Source organism: Balaenoptera ricei, chromosome 3 (genome assembly GCF_028023285.1).
Source record: "Balaenoptera ricei isolate mBalRic1 chromosome 3, mBalRic1.hap2, whole genome shotgun sequence".
Classification (NCBI taxonomy): Eukaryota; Metazoa; Chordata; class Mammalia; order Artiodactyla; family Balaenopteridae; genus Balaenoptera; species Balaenoptera ricei.
The window spans coordinates 89725391-89742643 of NC_082641.1; the positions used below are offsets into that span (position 1 = coordinate 89725391).

The window sequence follows — 17253 nt, forward strand, 5'->3', positions numbered from 1 at the left end:
ACATCGCTAATTATTAGAGAAATGCAAATCAAAACTACAATGAGGTACCACCTCACATCAGTCGGAATGGCCATCATTAAAAAGTCTACAAATAATAAATGCTGGAGAGGGTGTGGAGAAAAGGGACCCCTCCTACACTGTTGGTAGGAATGTAAGTTGGTGCAGCCACTGTGGAAAACAGCTCCTCAGAAAACCAAAAATAGAATTACGATATGATCCAGCAATCTCACTCCTGGGCATATACCCACACAAAACTATAATTCAAAAAGATATATGCACCCCTATGTTCACAGCAGCAGCATCTACAATAGCTAAGACATGGAAACAACTTAAATGTCCATCGACAGATGAATGGATAAAGAAGATGTGGAACACATATACAATGGAATAAAAAACGAAATAATGCCATGTTCAGCAACATGGATGCAACTAGAGATTATCATACTAAGTGAAGTCAGAAAGAGAAATACCATATGATATCACTTATATGTGGAATCCAAAATATGACACAAATGAACCTATCTATGAAACAGAAACAGAAACAGAATCATGGACACAGAGAACAGACTGGTGGTTGCCAAGGGGGAGGGGGTTGGGGAAGGGATGGAATGGGAGGTTGGGATTAGCAGATGTAGCGTTATGAATGGATAAACAACAATGGATAAGCACAGAGAACTATATTCAATATTCTATGATAAACCATTATGGAAAATAATATTTTAAAAAAAGAATGTATGTGTATGTATAACTGAATCACCTTGCTGTACAGCAGAAATTAAAACAACCTTGTAATCAACTATACTTCAATTTTAAAAATTGATAAAAAATAAAAAATAAAATGCAGAACAATTTAGATGAGGGAGAGATTTTTAACAGGATGAGAAAGAAGTGGGGAGTATTTGTTACCGAATCCAATGAGGGAGTTCCTGAGTGTCTACAAGTGTCATGGCAACCCTGAGAAATTTAGTTCTCATAGACTAAAATTACTGAAGATTGGCTCTGAATCCTAGCACTTTTTTAACAAGAGAAAACATAAATATTTTATGAAAGTCTTATTTTTTGTTCCACTTCTTCCACGTTTTATGCAAATATCAATTTATGATTGGTGGTAAAATTTTGCCTCATTTCCAGGGGTCTTTTTTTCCCCACAGATTCTTTTTTTCACTTTTGCCCTCAGAGTAGATGAAATGCTGCCCAAGTCTTCATGCAGTGTGTGGGGTTAGGGTAGATGGGAAACCCCTTCAGTCTAAGAAACCTCTGTGAAATTTTGGCTTAGGGACATAGAATTAAAGTTATTTTCACCATTATTTTGTCATTAGTGTTGTCATTTAATTTTTGAAAAGATGATGCATAAACTTGTTTTCGTTTTGTTTTGTTTTGTTTTAGTCAAGCAGTATGTAAAGGGCCTACAATGAAATGTAAGCCCCTCTCCCCACCCTTGTCTCTAGCCATGTAATTCCCCTTCCTAAAGGCAAATACTCTTATCATATTGTTGTATTCTTCTCAGAGATTTCTCAGCCGTCTAATTGTACGTATCTCCCCCCCCTTTTTAAGCACACAGTGGTAGCATACTTCATAGCCTCCTCAGCATATATTGCCTCCTCAGTACAGCTGTTACCAAGGGTACTGTGATTGTAAGGGGCAAATAAGATACTGATTTCCAACTAAGGAATAAAACAATCTGTGTAACGATCATTAAAAGAACTTTTTTCATTTGTCACCTGGGAACTTGGGGCTGATACAACCCATAGAAATTTAATTACTGTGAAGTAACTAAGTACTCTGAAATGCAAGAGAGGTAGGATTTATAATGTAAAGAGTCCTGGATCAGCCATCAGGACCAGGTTTCCCAACCAGTCATGTCATTAGTTGCATGACCTTAGCAAGCGATCTATTTCTCTACACCTATGTTTTCTAATTTGCAAATGAGAATGATAGTATCTTCCCCTGCAAAGGGTACTGTGAGCATCAAATGAGACATGGAAAACTAGCAATGTGCTATATGGCTGTAAGTAACTTTTAGCCCATTACAATTATCCAGCAAGGTTTCAGGTCAAGATGGCGATATAGGTAGATCCTGAACTCACCTCCTCCCACAGACACATTGAATCTACAGCTACATATGGAACATTTGCCCCTGAAAAAAAACCTAAAAACTAGCTGAGCAATTCGTACACATTGGGCAAAGGAGGAAAAAAGCCACATGGGAGCAGGTAGGAGCAGCTGACTTAAAATGTTGCCCTAAATCCCACCCCTGGTTCAGTGACCCACAATCAGGAGGGAACTCAAAACCTATAGCTTCTCCCTGAGGAGCGAAGGAACATCAGGCATCCTATCTTTTAAGACCTGCACCTGAGAGATGAGCCCCCAAAACATCTGGCTTTGAAAATGATCTGGGCTTGCATCCACGAGGCCCTCAAGGCTTTAGCAAGCTGAGAACTGCTTCTTAAAGGGCTCACCCACCACAGGGCCCAGGAGAGAATCAGCTAATGGAGAGACTCCTAGAGTTTACATGAAAGAGCTTCACTTGCTAATCTTAACACATTAGCCTGAGGGGCAGGCATCTAATTTAATGCATCTAGGGCCTTGACAGGGTATCTCTAGGGACAGAGGCTGGCAGGCACCATCTTCATGCTTTCCCTCTGCTATGATCCAAAGTGCCAGTATCTCCCAGAGGGGAGCTTTTACACATGTCTGGTGGCCTGGTTTTTGTAGCTGCCACCCAGGGGACACCCTTTGATCACCAGGCTCTGGAGACCAGGGGTCGTGTATTCCTGGAACCCACAGGACTGTAACAATCTGAGAGTTTTGGGCAGACTGCCACCTCCCAAGGCACTGCACCGGCAGCAGACTGAAGCACACCCCCAGTCTTTCTGATAAAGACCATTTGCTTATCCAGGAGCTTTGGCCTGAGGGGCAGGCTTCTGGTCTGGCACACTTCTAGGGGCCTACAGAATTGCTCTCAGGGAATGAGGCTGGTGGATGATGCCGTCTTTGTGCTATCCCTCTACCTCACTCTAGCTCACCGGTATCTCCAAGAAAGGAGCTTAAACACTTGTCTGGTGCCTCAATTTTTTCAGCTGCTGCCAGGAGACACCTCTACATTGCCTGGCTCTGGTGACCAGCAGGGCTGACACTCCTGGGTCCCACAGAACTGAGAAAGCGTTCTTAAACAGCTACCACCCTCAGGGCACAGCAAGAGGCAACAGACCCAGGAGCACAGTCTTTCCGTGAAAGGCCTATAATCTTGTGCTGGAGCTTCAGCCTGAGGGCAGGCTCCAGGTTTGTCTAGAAGCCTATCAAGGTGCTCTCAGGGAATGCAGGCCAGAGAACAGGATTTTGTGACTCCCTCTGCCTCGCTACAATTTGTCAGTATCTCCCAGAAAGGAACTTATACACTTGTCTGGAGCCCCTATTTTTGTGACTGTAATCCAGGGGACATTCCAGATCGCCTGGCTCTGATGCCCAGCATGGCTTACACTTGCAGTCTGATAGGACTGTATATATTTGCATGCTTTAAAGTTGCTGCCCGAGGGTCTGGCTTCCAATCAGCCTGAATCTATGTGCTAGATATTCCTCTTTGGGACACTGACAGGTCTTGGAACACCTTCAACTACTAGGAGATATTAAACAATAAAATAGGCTGCTTGGACAATCACAAAGGCTTGAGAGACATCGGAGAGTTAGGTCAGAGCTGGATGGTAAGTTGTATCTCCTACAGGAGGCCACTCCTACAGGACTGGGGGAGGTGGCTGTTTCATCTAATGCATGGAAACGAACACAGAAAGTCAAGCAAAATGAGGAATGTGTTCCAAAACGAAAGAACAAGATAACACCTCAGAAAAAAACCTTCATGAAACGGACATAGTTTATCCACCTGATAAAACGTTAAAGGTGGTAAAGAATGGATGAACATAGTGAGAATTTCAACAAAGAGATAGAAAATATAAGAAGGTACCAAAGAAAAGACATAGAGTTGAAGAATACAATAACTGAATTGAAAAATATGCTAGAGAGGTTCAACATCATACTACATGAAACAGAATAAAGGATCAGTGAGCTCAGAGGGCAATGGAAGTCATCCAATCACAGCAATAAAAAGAAAAAAGAATGAAAAAAGCCAAGAGAGCTTAAGGGACTTATGAGACAACATCTAGCAGACTATTTGCATTATAGTAGTCCCAGATGGAGGAGAGAGAGAGAGAAAGGGGCAGAAAACTTATTTGAAGATATAATGGGGGACTTCCCTGGTGGCACAGTGGTTGGGAATCCACCTGCCAATGCATGGGACACGGGTTCAATCCCTGGTCCGGGAAGATCCCACATGCTGCAGAGCAGCTAAGCCTGTGCACCACAACTACTGAGCCTGTGCTCTAGAGCCCGTGAGCCACAACTACTGAGCCCGTGAGCCACAACTACTGAGCCCGTGCGCCACAACTACTGAGCCCGTGCGCCACAACTACTGAAGCCCGCACGCCTAGAGCCCGTACTCCACAACAAGAGAAGCCACCACAATGAGAAAGAAGCCCGTGCACCACAACAAAGAGTAGCCCCTGCTCGCCGCAACTAGAGAAAGCCCTCACGCAGCAGCAAAGACCCAACGCAGCCAAAAATAAGTAAATAAAAAAATAAATTTATTTAAAGAAAAAAAAAGATATAATGGCTGAAGACTTCCTACCTGGGAAAGGAAAGAGACATCCAGACCAGGAAACCCACAGTGTTCCAAATAAGATGATGAACCCAGAGAGACCCACACCAAACACATTATAATTAAAGTGTCAAAAGTTAAAGAAAAGTAAATCTTAAAAGCAGCAAGAGAAAAACAACTTGTTATATACAAGGGATTCCCCATACAACTACCAGCAAATATTTCAACAGAAACTTTGCATGCAGGAAAGGAATGGCATGATATATTCACTGTGCTGAAAGAAGAATACTTCCAACAAAGAATACTCTACTTGGCAAAGTTATCATTCAAAATTGAAGGAGAGGGAAAGTGTTTTCCAGATAAGCAAAATCTAAAAGAGTTCATCACCACTAAACTGGCCTTACAAGGAATGGTAAAGGGACTTCTCTAAGCTGAAAAGAAAGGTTGCTAATTAGTAACAAGAAAATATATGAAAGTATATATATCTCACTGGTAAAGGTAAATATGTAGTAAGGTAGTGGATCAATCACTTATAAAGGTAGTATGAAGGTTAAAGACAAAAAAATAAAAACTATAACTACAAAAATTAGTTAAGGGATATACAAGATAAATAGATGTAAAATCTGACATCAGAAACATAAAACAAGGCAGGGGGGAGTGAAAATGTAGAGCTTTTGAATGTGTTCAATCTTCAGTTTTTTTTAATCAACTTAAAAATGTAAGTTGTTATATGTAAGCCTCATGCTTACCACAAAGTCAAAATCTATAGTAGATACAGTAATGATAATGAGAAAAATCTAAGCATACCATTAAAGAAAGTCATCAAACCACAAAGGAAGAGAGCAAGTGAAGAAGTAAGGAACAGAGAGGAACTAAAAAACAGCAAGAAAGGAATTAAAATGGCAATAAGTACATACATATCAATAACAACGTTAAATGTAAAGGGACTAAATTTGCCAGTCAAAAGACAGAGTTACTGAATGGAATAAAAAATAAGACCCATCTATATGCTGCCTACAAGAGACTCATCGCAGACATAAGGACACACAAAGACTAAAAGTGAAGGGATGGAGAAAGGTATTCCATGCAAATGGAAACCAAAAGGAAGCTGGGGTGGCTATATTTATATCAAACAAAGTAGATTTTAAAACAAAGACTGTAATCAGAGACAAAGGAGGGCATTACATAATGATAAAGAGGTCAATACAAAAAGAGGATATAAAATTTGTAAATATTTATGCACCTAACATAGGAATACTTAAATATATTTTAAAAAATGTTAACAGACCTAAAAGGAGAAATAAACAGCAATACAATAATAGTAGGGGACTTCAGTACCCTACCTGAGTCAATGTAAAGATCAGACAGAAAATCAGTACGGAAATGTCAGCCTTAAATGACACTTTAGACCAGATGAACTTAACAGATATATATATAGATAGATATCTATAGATCAGTATACACATGCCATCCAAAAGAAGCAGAATACATATTCTTTCCTCGTGCACGTGGAATATTCCCCAAGACAGATTATATGTTAGGCCACAAAACAAGTCTTAATAAATTTAACAAGACTGAAATCACATCAAGCATCTTTTCTGACCACAACGGTATGGAACTAGAAGTCAATTACAAGAAGAAAGCTAGGAAATTCACAAATATGTGGAAATTAAACATGCTACTGAACAACCAGTGGGTCACAGAATAAATCAAAAGAAAAGTCAAAATTACCTTGAGACAAATTAAAATGGAAATAGAACATACCGAAAGTTAGGTGATGCAGTAAAAGCAGTTCTGAGAGGTATGTTCATAGTAATAAATGCCTACCTCAAGAAACAAGAAAGATCTCAAACAACATAACATCACACCTCAAGGAACTAGAAGAAGAAAAAATAAAACCCAAAGTTATTAGAAGGAAGGAAATAACAAAGATCAGAGCAGAAATGAATGAAATAAAGACTAAAAAGACAATAGAAAAGATCAATGAAACTAATAGCTATTTCTTTGAAATGATAGAATTGACAAAACTTTAGCTACACTCAGCAAGAAAAAAAAGTGACAGAAACCAAATCAAAACAGTTAAAAATGAAAAATGAGACATTACAACTGATACCACAGATATACAAAGGATGGTAAGAGGCTTCTATGAACAACTATATGCCAACAAACTGGACAACCTAGAAAAAATGAAAAAAATCTCTCAAACAAAAACCTTCTGAAATTGAATCAGTAACAAAAAAACCTCTCAACAAAAAGAAGTCTAGGAATGAATGGCTTCACTGGTGAATTTTACCATACACTCAGAGAAGATTAATACCAGTCGTTCTCAAACTCTTCCAAAACAGAAGAAGAGGGAATACTCCCAAACTCATTTTATGAGTCCATCATTACTCTGATATCAAAACCACATAAAGACATCACAAGAAAAGAAAATTACAGGCCATTGTTCCTGATGAACACAGAAGCAAAAATTCTCAACAAAATGTTTAGCAAACGGAATTCAGCAATACATTAAATAATAAAAGGATCATACATCATGATCAAGTGGGATTTATTCCAAGGATACAAGGATGGTTTAACATTTGCAAATCAATCAACATGATGCACCACATGAACAAAATAAAGGCAAAAAATCATATCATCATATCATCTCAATAGATACAGAAAAAGCATTGGACAAAACTCAACATCCCATTAAGATAAAAATTCTCAACAAAGTGGGTACAGAGGAAATGTACCTCAACATAATAAAGGTCACATATGACAAGCCCACAGCTAACATCACAGTTCACAGTAAAAAGCTGAAAGCTTTTCCTCTAAGAACAGGAACAAGACAAGGATGCCCACTCTCTCCACTTTTGTTCAACATAGTATTGGAAGTCCTAGCCACAGCAATTAGGCAAGAGAAAGAAATGAAAAGAATCCCATTTGGAAAGGAAGATGTAAAACTGTCCTTATTTGCAGATGAAATGATATTATATAGAAAATCCTAAAGTCTCCACCAAGAAACTGTTAGAACTAATCAATGAATACAGTAAATTGCAGGATACAAAGTCAAAATACAAAAATCTGTTGTGTTTCTATACACTAATAACAAATTATCAGAAAGAGAAATTAAGGAAACAGTTCCATTTATAATTGCATCAAAAACAATAAAATATCTAGGAATAAATTTCACCAAGGAGGTGAAAAACCTGTACATTGAAAACTATCAGACACAACCAAAAAAACTGAAGAAGACACAAATAAATGAAAAGATATTTCATGCTCATGGATTGGAAGAATCAATATTAAGAAAATGTTCATACTACCCAATGCAATCTACAGATTCAGTGCAATCCCTATCAAAATTCCAATGGCATTTTTCACATAACTGGATCAAATAATACTAAAATTTTCGTGGAACCGCAAAAGACCCTAACAGTCAAAGCAATCCTGAGGAAGAAGTACAGAGCTAGGGGCATCATGCTCTCTGATTTCAAACTATACTACAAAGCTATGGTATTTAAAGCAGCGTGGTATTAGAATTAAACAGACACACAGATCAATGGAACAGAATAGAAAGCCTAGAAATAATCCCATGCATAAATGGTCAATTAATTTATGACAGAGGAGGCAAGAATATACAATGGGGAAAGGACATCTCTTCAGTAAATGTTGGGAAAACTGGACAGCCACATGCCAAAGAATGAAACAGACCACTATCTTACACCATATGCAAAAATTAACTCAAAATGGTTAAAGACTTGACTATAAGACCTGAAGTCATAAAACTCCTAGAAGAAAACATAGGCAGTAAGCTCTAGTGCTGGAGATGAGTTTTTGGATTTGCCATCAAAGCAAAGGCAACAAAAGCAAAAATAAACAAGTCGGGCTATTTCAAACTAAAAAGCTTCTGCACAGCAAAGGAAACCATTTACAAAATAAAAGGACACCTACCGAATGAGAGAATATATTTGCAAGTCATATATCTGATAGGGGTTAATATTTAAATATATAAAGAACTCATGCAACTCAAGACAAAAAACAATCTGATTAAAAAATGGGCAGAAGTTCAGAATAGACAGTTTTCCAAAGAAGGGATATACATGGCCAACAGTTTCATGAAAAGATACTCAACATCACTAATCATCAGGGAAATGCAAATCAAAACCACAGTGACTTATCACCTCATACCTGTTAGAACGGCTGTTATTAAAACAAGAAGTAACAAGTGTTGGCCAGGTTGTGGAGAAAAGGATCCCTCCTCCACTGTCAGGAGGAATGTAAATTGGTGCAACCACTATGGAAAACAGTATGGAGGTTCCTCATAAAACTAAAAATAGAGCTACCATATGATCCAGCAGTTCCACTTCTGGGTATTTATCTGAAGAAAACAAAAATGCTAACTCAAGAAGATATATGCACCCCCGTGTTCATTTGCAGCATTATTTACAATAGCCAAGATACGGAAATAGCCTAAGTGTACATCAATGGACGAATGAATAAAGAAGATATAGTGTGTATATACAATAGAATATTATTCAACCATAGCAAAGAGTGAAATCATGCCATTTGTGACAACATGGATGGACCTTGAGGGTATCATGCTAAGGGAAATAAGTCAGACAGAGAAAGACAAATACTGTATAATCTCATTTATATGTGAAATCTAAACAACAACAACAAAACCACTCTCATAGATACAGAGAACAGACTGGTGGTTGCCAGAGTCTAGCAGTGGGAGGTAGGGGGAGGGTTAAGGTGGTCAAGAGGTACAAAATTCCAGTTATAAAACAAATGAGTCATGGGGGTGTAATGTAAAACATGGTGACTATAATTAATAATACTATATTGCATATTTGAAAGTTGCCAAGAGAGTAGATCTTGAAGTTCTTATTACAAGAAAAAAAATTTTTATGACTATGGATGGTGACTATGGATGGTGATGTTGACTAGACTTATCGTGGTGATTATTTTGCAATATATGCAAACATTAAATCATGCTGTACACCTGAAACTAATATAATGTTATGTTAATTATATCTCAGTAAGAAAAATAAAGCAGTAATTATTAATTAATTTTTTAAAATTATCCAGTAAAACCAGATTCAAAAGTCAAGGTTGCAGGGCTTCCCTGGTGGCGCAGTGGTTAGGAATCCGGCTGCCAACACTGGGAACACGGGTTCAAGCCCTGGTCCGGGAATATCCCACATGCCACAGAGCAGCTAAGCCCGTGCGCCACAACTACTGAGCCTGTGCTCTAGAGCCCGTGAGCCACAACTACTGAGCCCCCGTGCCACAACTACTGAAGCCCACGCGCCTAGAGTCCATGCTTGGCAACGAGAAGCCACTGCAATGAGAAGCCCGCGCACCGTGACAAAAAGTAGCCCCCGTTCGTCGCAACTAGAGAAAGCCTGCGCGCAGCAATGAAGACCCGACGCAGCCAAAAATAATAAAATAAAATAAAATTTGAAAAAAAAAGTCAAGGTTACAGAGTTAGGTTATAAGCTTTCACTTCTAGAGTGTGATCTTAATTTATAATACAACTGGCCATTCTTGATATCTTCCCAGATACTATCTTACAAAAATAAGGTATTTGGCTCTCTATGCCTTGTACTTCCTTAAAGAGTTAATTAGTCTTAACTTGTAACCATTGAATGATTTTCATAAAAAGTTTTAAATTACTGGATGCCAAACATGAAAAGAGTTGATATGCAGACAGGGAAACTAATCTTCCTACCGACTAGCATAGTGAATGTCCGTAATTACTGTCTAGTAAGAAGGAAGCTAATTCACACAGCTGGAGATGATGATCAGCAAGTACACTCCAAACTCTGACGTCAGAGCAGTTATAGCACAGGCGTACTCTCATTCTCATTGTACTGTTTTCAAGAAAGAGAAAAGGCCATCCTACTCAAAGTAACAAGACATTTTGAGAGGATGGGCATTTATACATCCCAGAATGGCAGAATTATGTTGGAAAATCTTGAAAATTCATAGCCTTTTCTGCCTCCCCTCCTTGATTTCACATTCATTCCAGAAGATATCTGGTATTGGCTTTTATCTCCTTGTTTCTCTAGAAGATTACCAAGGGAAAAAAAACTAAACTAAACTAAGAGTTAGCTTATGTAATTCAGTAAAGCAGGTGCACCAAGATATTTTGACAAAACACGGCACCATGTAATTTAAAGAAGTTGTTTTTATCAGCCAGCTATGTTAATTTCTACTCTATTCAAAACACAGAAAAATGTATTTTCCATAAATGAAACTATCAGTGGAGAAAATGAGAACTTTAAGCGTGTAAGAATATCTGTAAACAGTGATGAGTAAAAAATTGAAGTTAAGAAACTTTCCTTATTGCTTTAAGTTTGTTTGTAATTTTAGTAGAAAGAAAATGATGCAGGCAGAAGACAAAATTGCAGAACTCCAACTTATTTAATCTCCTAGGCATCGATGTGTACAAATTTATATCTTTTTTATATAAACCATCCATCTCATTTAGAGGCCACAGAGAAAGTAAGCTTGCATACTGAGTGAATATTTGTTCTTGGTGGGGGAAATGTGATTTGGAAGGTGGTTTGGTTAAAGTAGCAGCCTGAAGACTATTCATTTAATTGGTAATATTACTACTCCTGGAAAGCAAAACTAGTCAAGAAAATAAGATCACTAGTTATTGAATTCCTGGTAAGTTTAAATATGTTAATATGTGACTGACATAGACAAACACAACCAGAAATGGTCACCCGCTTATCCAATGACCTGAATGTGGTTTTGTTCGCCCTGCAGGGAGATACAGCTCTGAGAGTGATGTGTGGAGCTTTGGCATCCTCCTCTGGGAGACCTTCAGCTTAGGGGTCTGCCCATACCCTGGAATGACAAATCAACAAGCTCGGGAGCAAGTGGAAAGAGGTGAGCCAAAGACACGGGGTAGCAGTGTTCACACCCAGCCCGGGCAGTGCTGGTGCCGTGTCTGCATTTCCTGGGAGGAGGAAGGGGGTACTCTTGGGCACGCGATAGGAGAGGTGCTGGTTAATCTACTTTTGAACTTTATGGATGGTGTAGCTCTTATACAACCAAACCAACAACAACAACAAAGACTTTAAAAGATAGATCCCAGCTCTTTGAAAATAGAAAGCTCTAGGCTTTTCTTCCACTCCCCCTGCCTGGCATGACACCTGCAAGGCTGTGCCATTCACTATCTTCCAGGGAAATAGGAGATTGAGGTAGACCACCTATTTTTTATTCTATGCCAAATAAACACTGTTAATATTACTGCAAATTGAAATGCAGTTAGACTTCAGGAAGAAGTTGAGAATTTTGGAACAGTTCTGAAGAAGCCCTATGGTGTTCTCAGATCAGGGACAGGAATAAGCAGGTGACAGTGACACCCTCACGTGCACTTGTGTAGTCCCCGGCTTTCAACAACAACAACACAATACTTTCAACAAAACACCAGTGCCCTAGGGTCAGGCCCCTCGAGGGGGGCATGGTTGTAGAATCGGGTGTAGGAAGATAACTTTCCAGCTTCCTTCCTCCCTTTTCCTACCGCTCCGGAGGCAAATGCACACAGGCACACACACACCGCCCAGCACACTGCCGGGACACTGCCAGTTGACTTTGAATTAAAGATAATATTCTTCTCAGACCGTAAAGGAATATGCCTCATATTCATTTTTATTTCACTTTTAAATTAATGTTTATAAATCCTCATCCTTTTTCTCATCTTCAAAAACCTGAGTTGTAGAGATGATTTTTTAAAACTCTGCCTACAGCATCTAAAAGCAAATTCTAAAAGCAAATACTTAGAGCAACTGAAACATGCATTTGTATGTGATGTATCTTACATCAGACTTTGTGACAAATGAACAAACAGAAAATGGGTTCTTTGAACTAGAAGGTAATGATGTTGCTCTATTAATATTAAAGTCTGCATTACTTATAGAAAAAAAATCAGTTAGCCCCGAAATGGATTTTTTTGTTTCTATTAACCGACAACATAAGGTACTAAAAATTACAAACTGCATGATGCCCTATGTGAACATTTATATCTTATCCCCATTCTAAATTCTCTGTTCTTCTCTTGGGTCTTCAGGATACCGAATGTCAGCCCCTCAGCATTGTCCAGAGGACATTTTTAAAATTATGATGAAGTGTTGGGATTATAAACCTGAAAACCGCCCCAAGTTCACTGAACTTCAGAAAGAGCTCACTGTCATCAAGAAGAAAATCACATAGTGACAGAACAGTGCAAACTCAGCCTCCAGGACTTGGTCCTCCAGCAGAGTAATATTGTTCTTCTCGTTAACAATGAGTTTATACCACATTATGTGCAACAGTCTTCTAAGGTTATTTTTTTTAATTAACTGTTTTTTAAATATGTGCCGTTAAAAAAAGTCAAAGGCAAATGCATTCAAGAAACAGGTAGTCCTACCAAGGGCTTTCTTAGCTCACCACAGCAATCCTGGCATTTCAGCCCTCTGTAAATAGAAAAGCACAGGCTCTAAACGTGAGGGGGAACCAATCCATCTTTTTCACACCAGGACCATCGATGTTTCTCAGAGATTTTTTACTTCAGACCCAGTTCACGGCTGCTGTCCCATGCCACAGACCCTACTCGATCGGTGCTATCAGCTGCATTGGTAATGCCATGTCTGCAGGACACATTCCAACCAAAGTTGGCTTTCTGCTCTGCCAAGGCAAGAGTGTATTTGTAAACATCATTTTATATTGAGAATTATTTAGACCTCCTAGGGGTTTTCTTTCCTTTCTCGCCAGAAATAAGCACAGTGTAAGAATCCTCACATTCCTGTCTTATTGGTAAACCTGTTGTTTCCCTCCCCTTTTGTCCAGGCATCAGAAAATGATACCTGGAACGTCCTCAAAGAGCTCTTAATTGAGGCCACAGCTTTTAAAGAATGTTTCAGACAGCTGTGATGGCAAGAAGTAAGTTGGAACAGGAGGACGGTCTGGAGAAAGGGGCAGCTAAAGTCATCATCAAAGAGAAGGAAAGGAAAATAGAAAATCTGCCTTCTTACCAGAGTTATGCCTTTACACACACACACACACACACACACACACACACACACACACACACGTGCTTTATTTTATGGTCTGATTCATGAAAAAGGTTTTAAGAAATGTTTTCAGGAGTTCATAGATAGAGCCTTCTTGTCAACAAAAAATTCTTTAGAGAAATTCCAAAGCACGAGTCTACAGAAATAACAGCATAATTTTAAGTACCTTCATTTGAGAGGAGACATCCCAGAATTTAATTCCGTTCATTTGTGCCAGTTTCCAGAGCTGTCAGAATATGATGATTCTAGTTCATAAACACATCCATGTGTGTACACACATGGGCGTGCACCCCCCACACAGCCACACACACGCGCGTAATACCGAGAAACCTGGCAGGTATGAATGGAGTAAATGGTTAAGAAGTCAGGTGAACCTTATTAAGGAAAAAGCTGTAGAGATAGCGCTCCTTTGTCCACCTTCCCCCTCATTTACTCTTATACTGCTACCTGAAAATTCTTAGCATTAGCCCACCCATATATGAGCACAGTTTGGAGATGCTTCATATGAATAAAATGTAACAGAGTTTAAACTAGGATTGTCTTTAGCTGAATCTTAGCTTCATCCAGGGAACTTACCCCATGGTCTGTATATAGTTGCCTCTCAGGATAAATATGTGTGTAAGAGATGGTCACGCTCAGGGGTAAATGTGGCCTGGGAGCTTTTAATAAGTGCTCAGGCCTGTGTCCAAATAGCACAGTAGTGGTTATTTGGTCTACATTCATTGGAAGAGCTTATGGGATAGAAAATTCCTCCTGCCCCCTCCACATATTTGCTGCCTAGGAATATCACTGCGCACAACTCACACCCAGTACTACTTTCAAGAGTAAACAGGATAATACTGAGGAGAAAAATGGCTTGTGTCTACCACTTCAATCTCCTTGAAGTTTCACACACATTTAATGATTACCACATCCAGACGAAAATGAAAGCATAATAAACTCGCCCACAAAAATATTGCAATATACAAAGTAACTCTGTTTTAATCAGCATTGTTTCCCTTCTGTCAAATATTATGAGTAAAATGAAACCTTCTTTTGATGGCATATGCTGTGGTAAATCAAAGCAGACTCATGAATTAAGATTAAGAGCTCTGGTCTTCAGGCACTTGGCCAGCCTTCAAAAGCAAGAATAAAATGGGGACATTTCCACCCTTTGCCAGTATTTCCAAGTGCATCTCTCTGTAATATTCTTTGCTTAAAGAAAACAGCCTCCCATCACTTAGCAGCCCCAATGCTAAGCTCTCAGCAAAGAGAGAGAATGTTGGTTTGGGCTTTAATTTTGTGAACAAGACCTGAAGCTTAATCATTGCATTCTGGTGTAAAGAACGAACATGGCATTGATATTTCACTCATCCAGGCTGTTAGAATTTGCAGTTCACATCGTAACTCTGTGCTTAAATTAAAGAAGCTTTTCAAAACATCGTGACATCTGCAGCATTTAAATTCTATTTTATTCTTTGTCCCAAAGCAGGCAGTGGTACAGTTCAGGATTAATAACTCATCGGGAGTCTTTCAGGATCATATCAGTTATATAGAATATTAAATTTAATATAGGCACATGCATTAAGAAAAACTTATGCAGACTATTTTTTACTGTTAACTTTGTTGTGCTCGAAGCATAATTTATTCATCCCTTCTGTCACTGATAATTATTGGAATTATGTACTTTAGGAGGCTAATCCATACCCAAAAAGCATACACACAAATACTCCTCTGAATTTGCAAGTTGATACAGGGAAAGGTTTCAGAAACACATAAAATCCTATGACTTATTTAGTAAGAAAACAGTAACCAAAATTTTAGTAACCAAAATTGCCACTGGTCTGAATGTAATTCAGCCAGATCACAAATCTTTGTGTTGTTAATGGATTTTTCACACGTTGCATCTGTTACTCCTATGTAGTTTCTGTCATAATTCCTTAAATTTATGAATATGGAGGGGGGGGCAGTAAGCCCAGGCAGCCTGACTCTCACCTGCATTTTTCTATCTTGAATCACCAAGGAACCTTTATGAGAAATATTTAGGTAGTTCATCATTTTTCAAGGAAAGAAATCTTTTATTGTCAAATTAACATTTATCACCAACATGTGAAACCTAAAATTATTTTGCACTCCATGTAATCTAAGGTTACTTCCCAAAGCCAACATATTCTTTCTCTTCTAGGATATAATAATAAAGGATGAATAGGTTTTGTTTAGACTTTCAAAACCAGAGGTTTCATTTCAGTCCATCCTGCCACTAGGTCCCCAGTGAAAGGTCTTATGTAATCATTTCTCTCTTATCTCCCAAATTTAATATAGGCAATAAAATTCTTCATCCATAATTCACCATTTTATCACAAATACAACATTACTGAAACCTGTTACTAGCACACCAGTGTAGAACATGAGTCTAATTGCTTCAGCCAATTTTCAGCACACATTTCACAACTGTTTTCATTTGAGGGTTGTTTTAAAAGAAAAGAAAATGTTTAGTCATGAACTAGTCTTAACTTCCTTTAAACCATGATATGGTTTTCTTGTCTGTGTTATACTCATTGTTTCAGTTTTGCCATATAGTTTTATATAAAGTTTGGCTAATACCACTAAAATAACCGTGGCTTCACAGTACTGGTATGACTTGTGTCAAGAAGAAAGTGTTTTAATTATACTATATGCCACACACTGAGGATCTTGTAGTGGGATAAACATAAAAATGAGAACGCAAAAATACATGTCTAGGTCGTATGTTACTGTCGTTCGGTTACCTCAGTCACACTACTTTCCAGTTCACTCATCAGATGTTCTAAAAATGTACCTGCAAACCTTCCCTAGTATACTCTATGGGCACTGTTCTGTGGCTGTGTGTCTTCTGACGTGAGATCAGTTGATACTTTCTGAAAAGAGGGTTTGTTTGTTTGTTTGTTTGTTTGTTTGCCTCAACCCTCTTTTTACATATGCGTACCTCCCCATCACACCATTGGTATTTTAGTTGTTTCTTATCAACAGAATTGATTGTCCATAAACACTATTCTGAGTCATGTAAAGACTGACTTTTGTATTTAGGAGGTCAGAGCCCTCACACAAAACAGAGAATAATGCAAAATACAAAGAACAAAAAGGGACAGACAACTGAAAAAGACATGGTTTCTTTATGTATTAATATGTTAATTAAAACAAAGATTTTATATGAAAATGAGTTTATATTACAGTTCCATTACACTATTAAGTTAGCATGAAAGTTTACCATTAAAATAAAGTATTACCTCTTTTATTACTAACTCTGATTTGCTTATACGTACCAGATATTTTTATTAAATATTTTAGTTTTATTTATTTTTCTCTGTTTTGATTAGTTTCATATCAAGTCTGAATAATATATTATTTGGGAAGATCCAGAACTACATATTAATTTCTGCCAAAGAAAATATTCTAATTAAAAGTCAATATTTCATGTACCAAGATTACCTACTTGAAGGAGATACTGCTACAGTTGTAGAGTCCCATAAAATTCTCCTTTAAAAAATAATGCTATAATACAGAAAGTGTAAAACTGTATATCTTAGTCAT

General features: G+C 38.2%; 1 protein-coding gene across 6 annotated transcripts in view; it reads left to right on the forward strand.

The window, feature by feature from the left end:
- FER (FER tyrosine kinase) overlaps positions 1-16913 on the forward strand; it is a 462877-nt gene extending 445964 nt beyond the window's left edge. For 4 of the 6 annotated variants that reach the window (XM_059916864.1, XM_059916862.1, XM_059916863.1 and 1 more), the window contains one exon: positions 11417-11733. In XM_059916864.1, the coding sequence (XP_059772847.1) occupies positions 11417-11733 (317 nt within the window). Of the gene's footprint in view, positions 1-11416; positions 11734-12722 lie in introns of those variants that run through there. The other 2 variants (XM_059916866.1, XM_059916867.1) reach the window with 1 other exon arrangement.
- Positions 16914-17253: the final 340 nt, after the last annotated feature.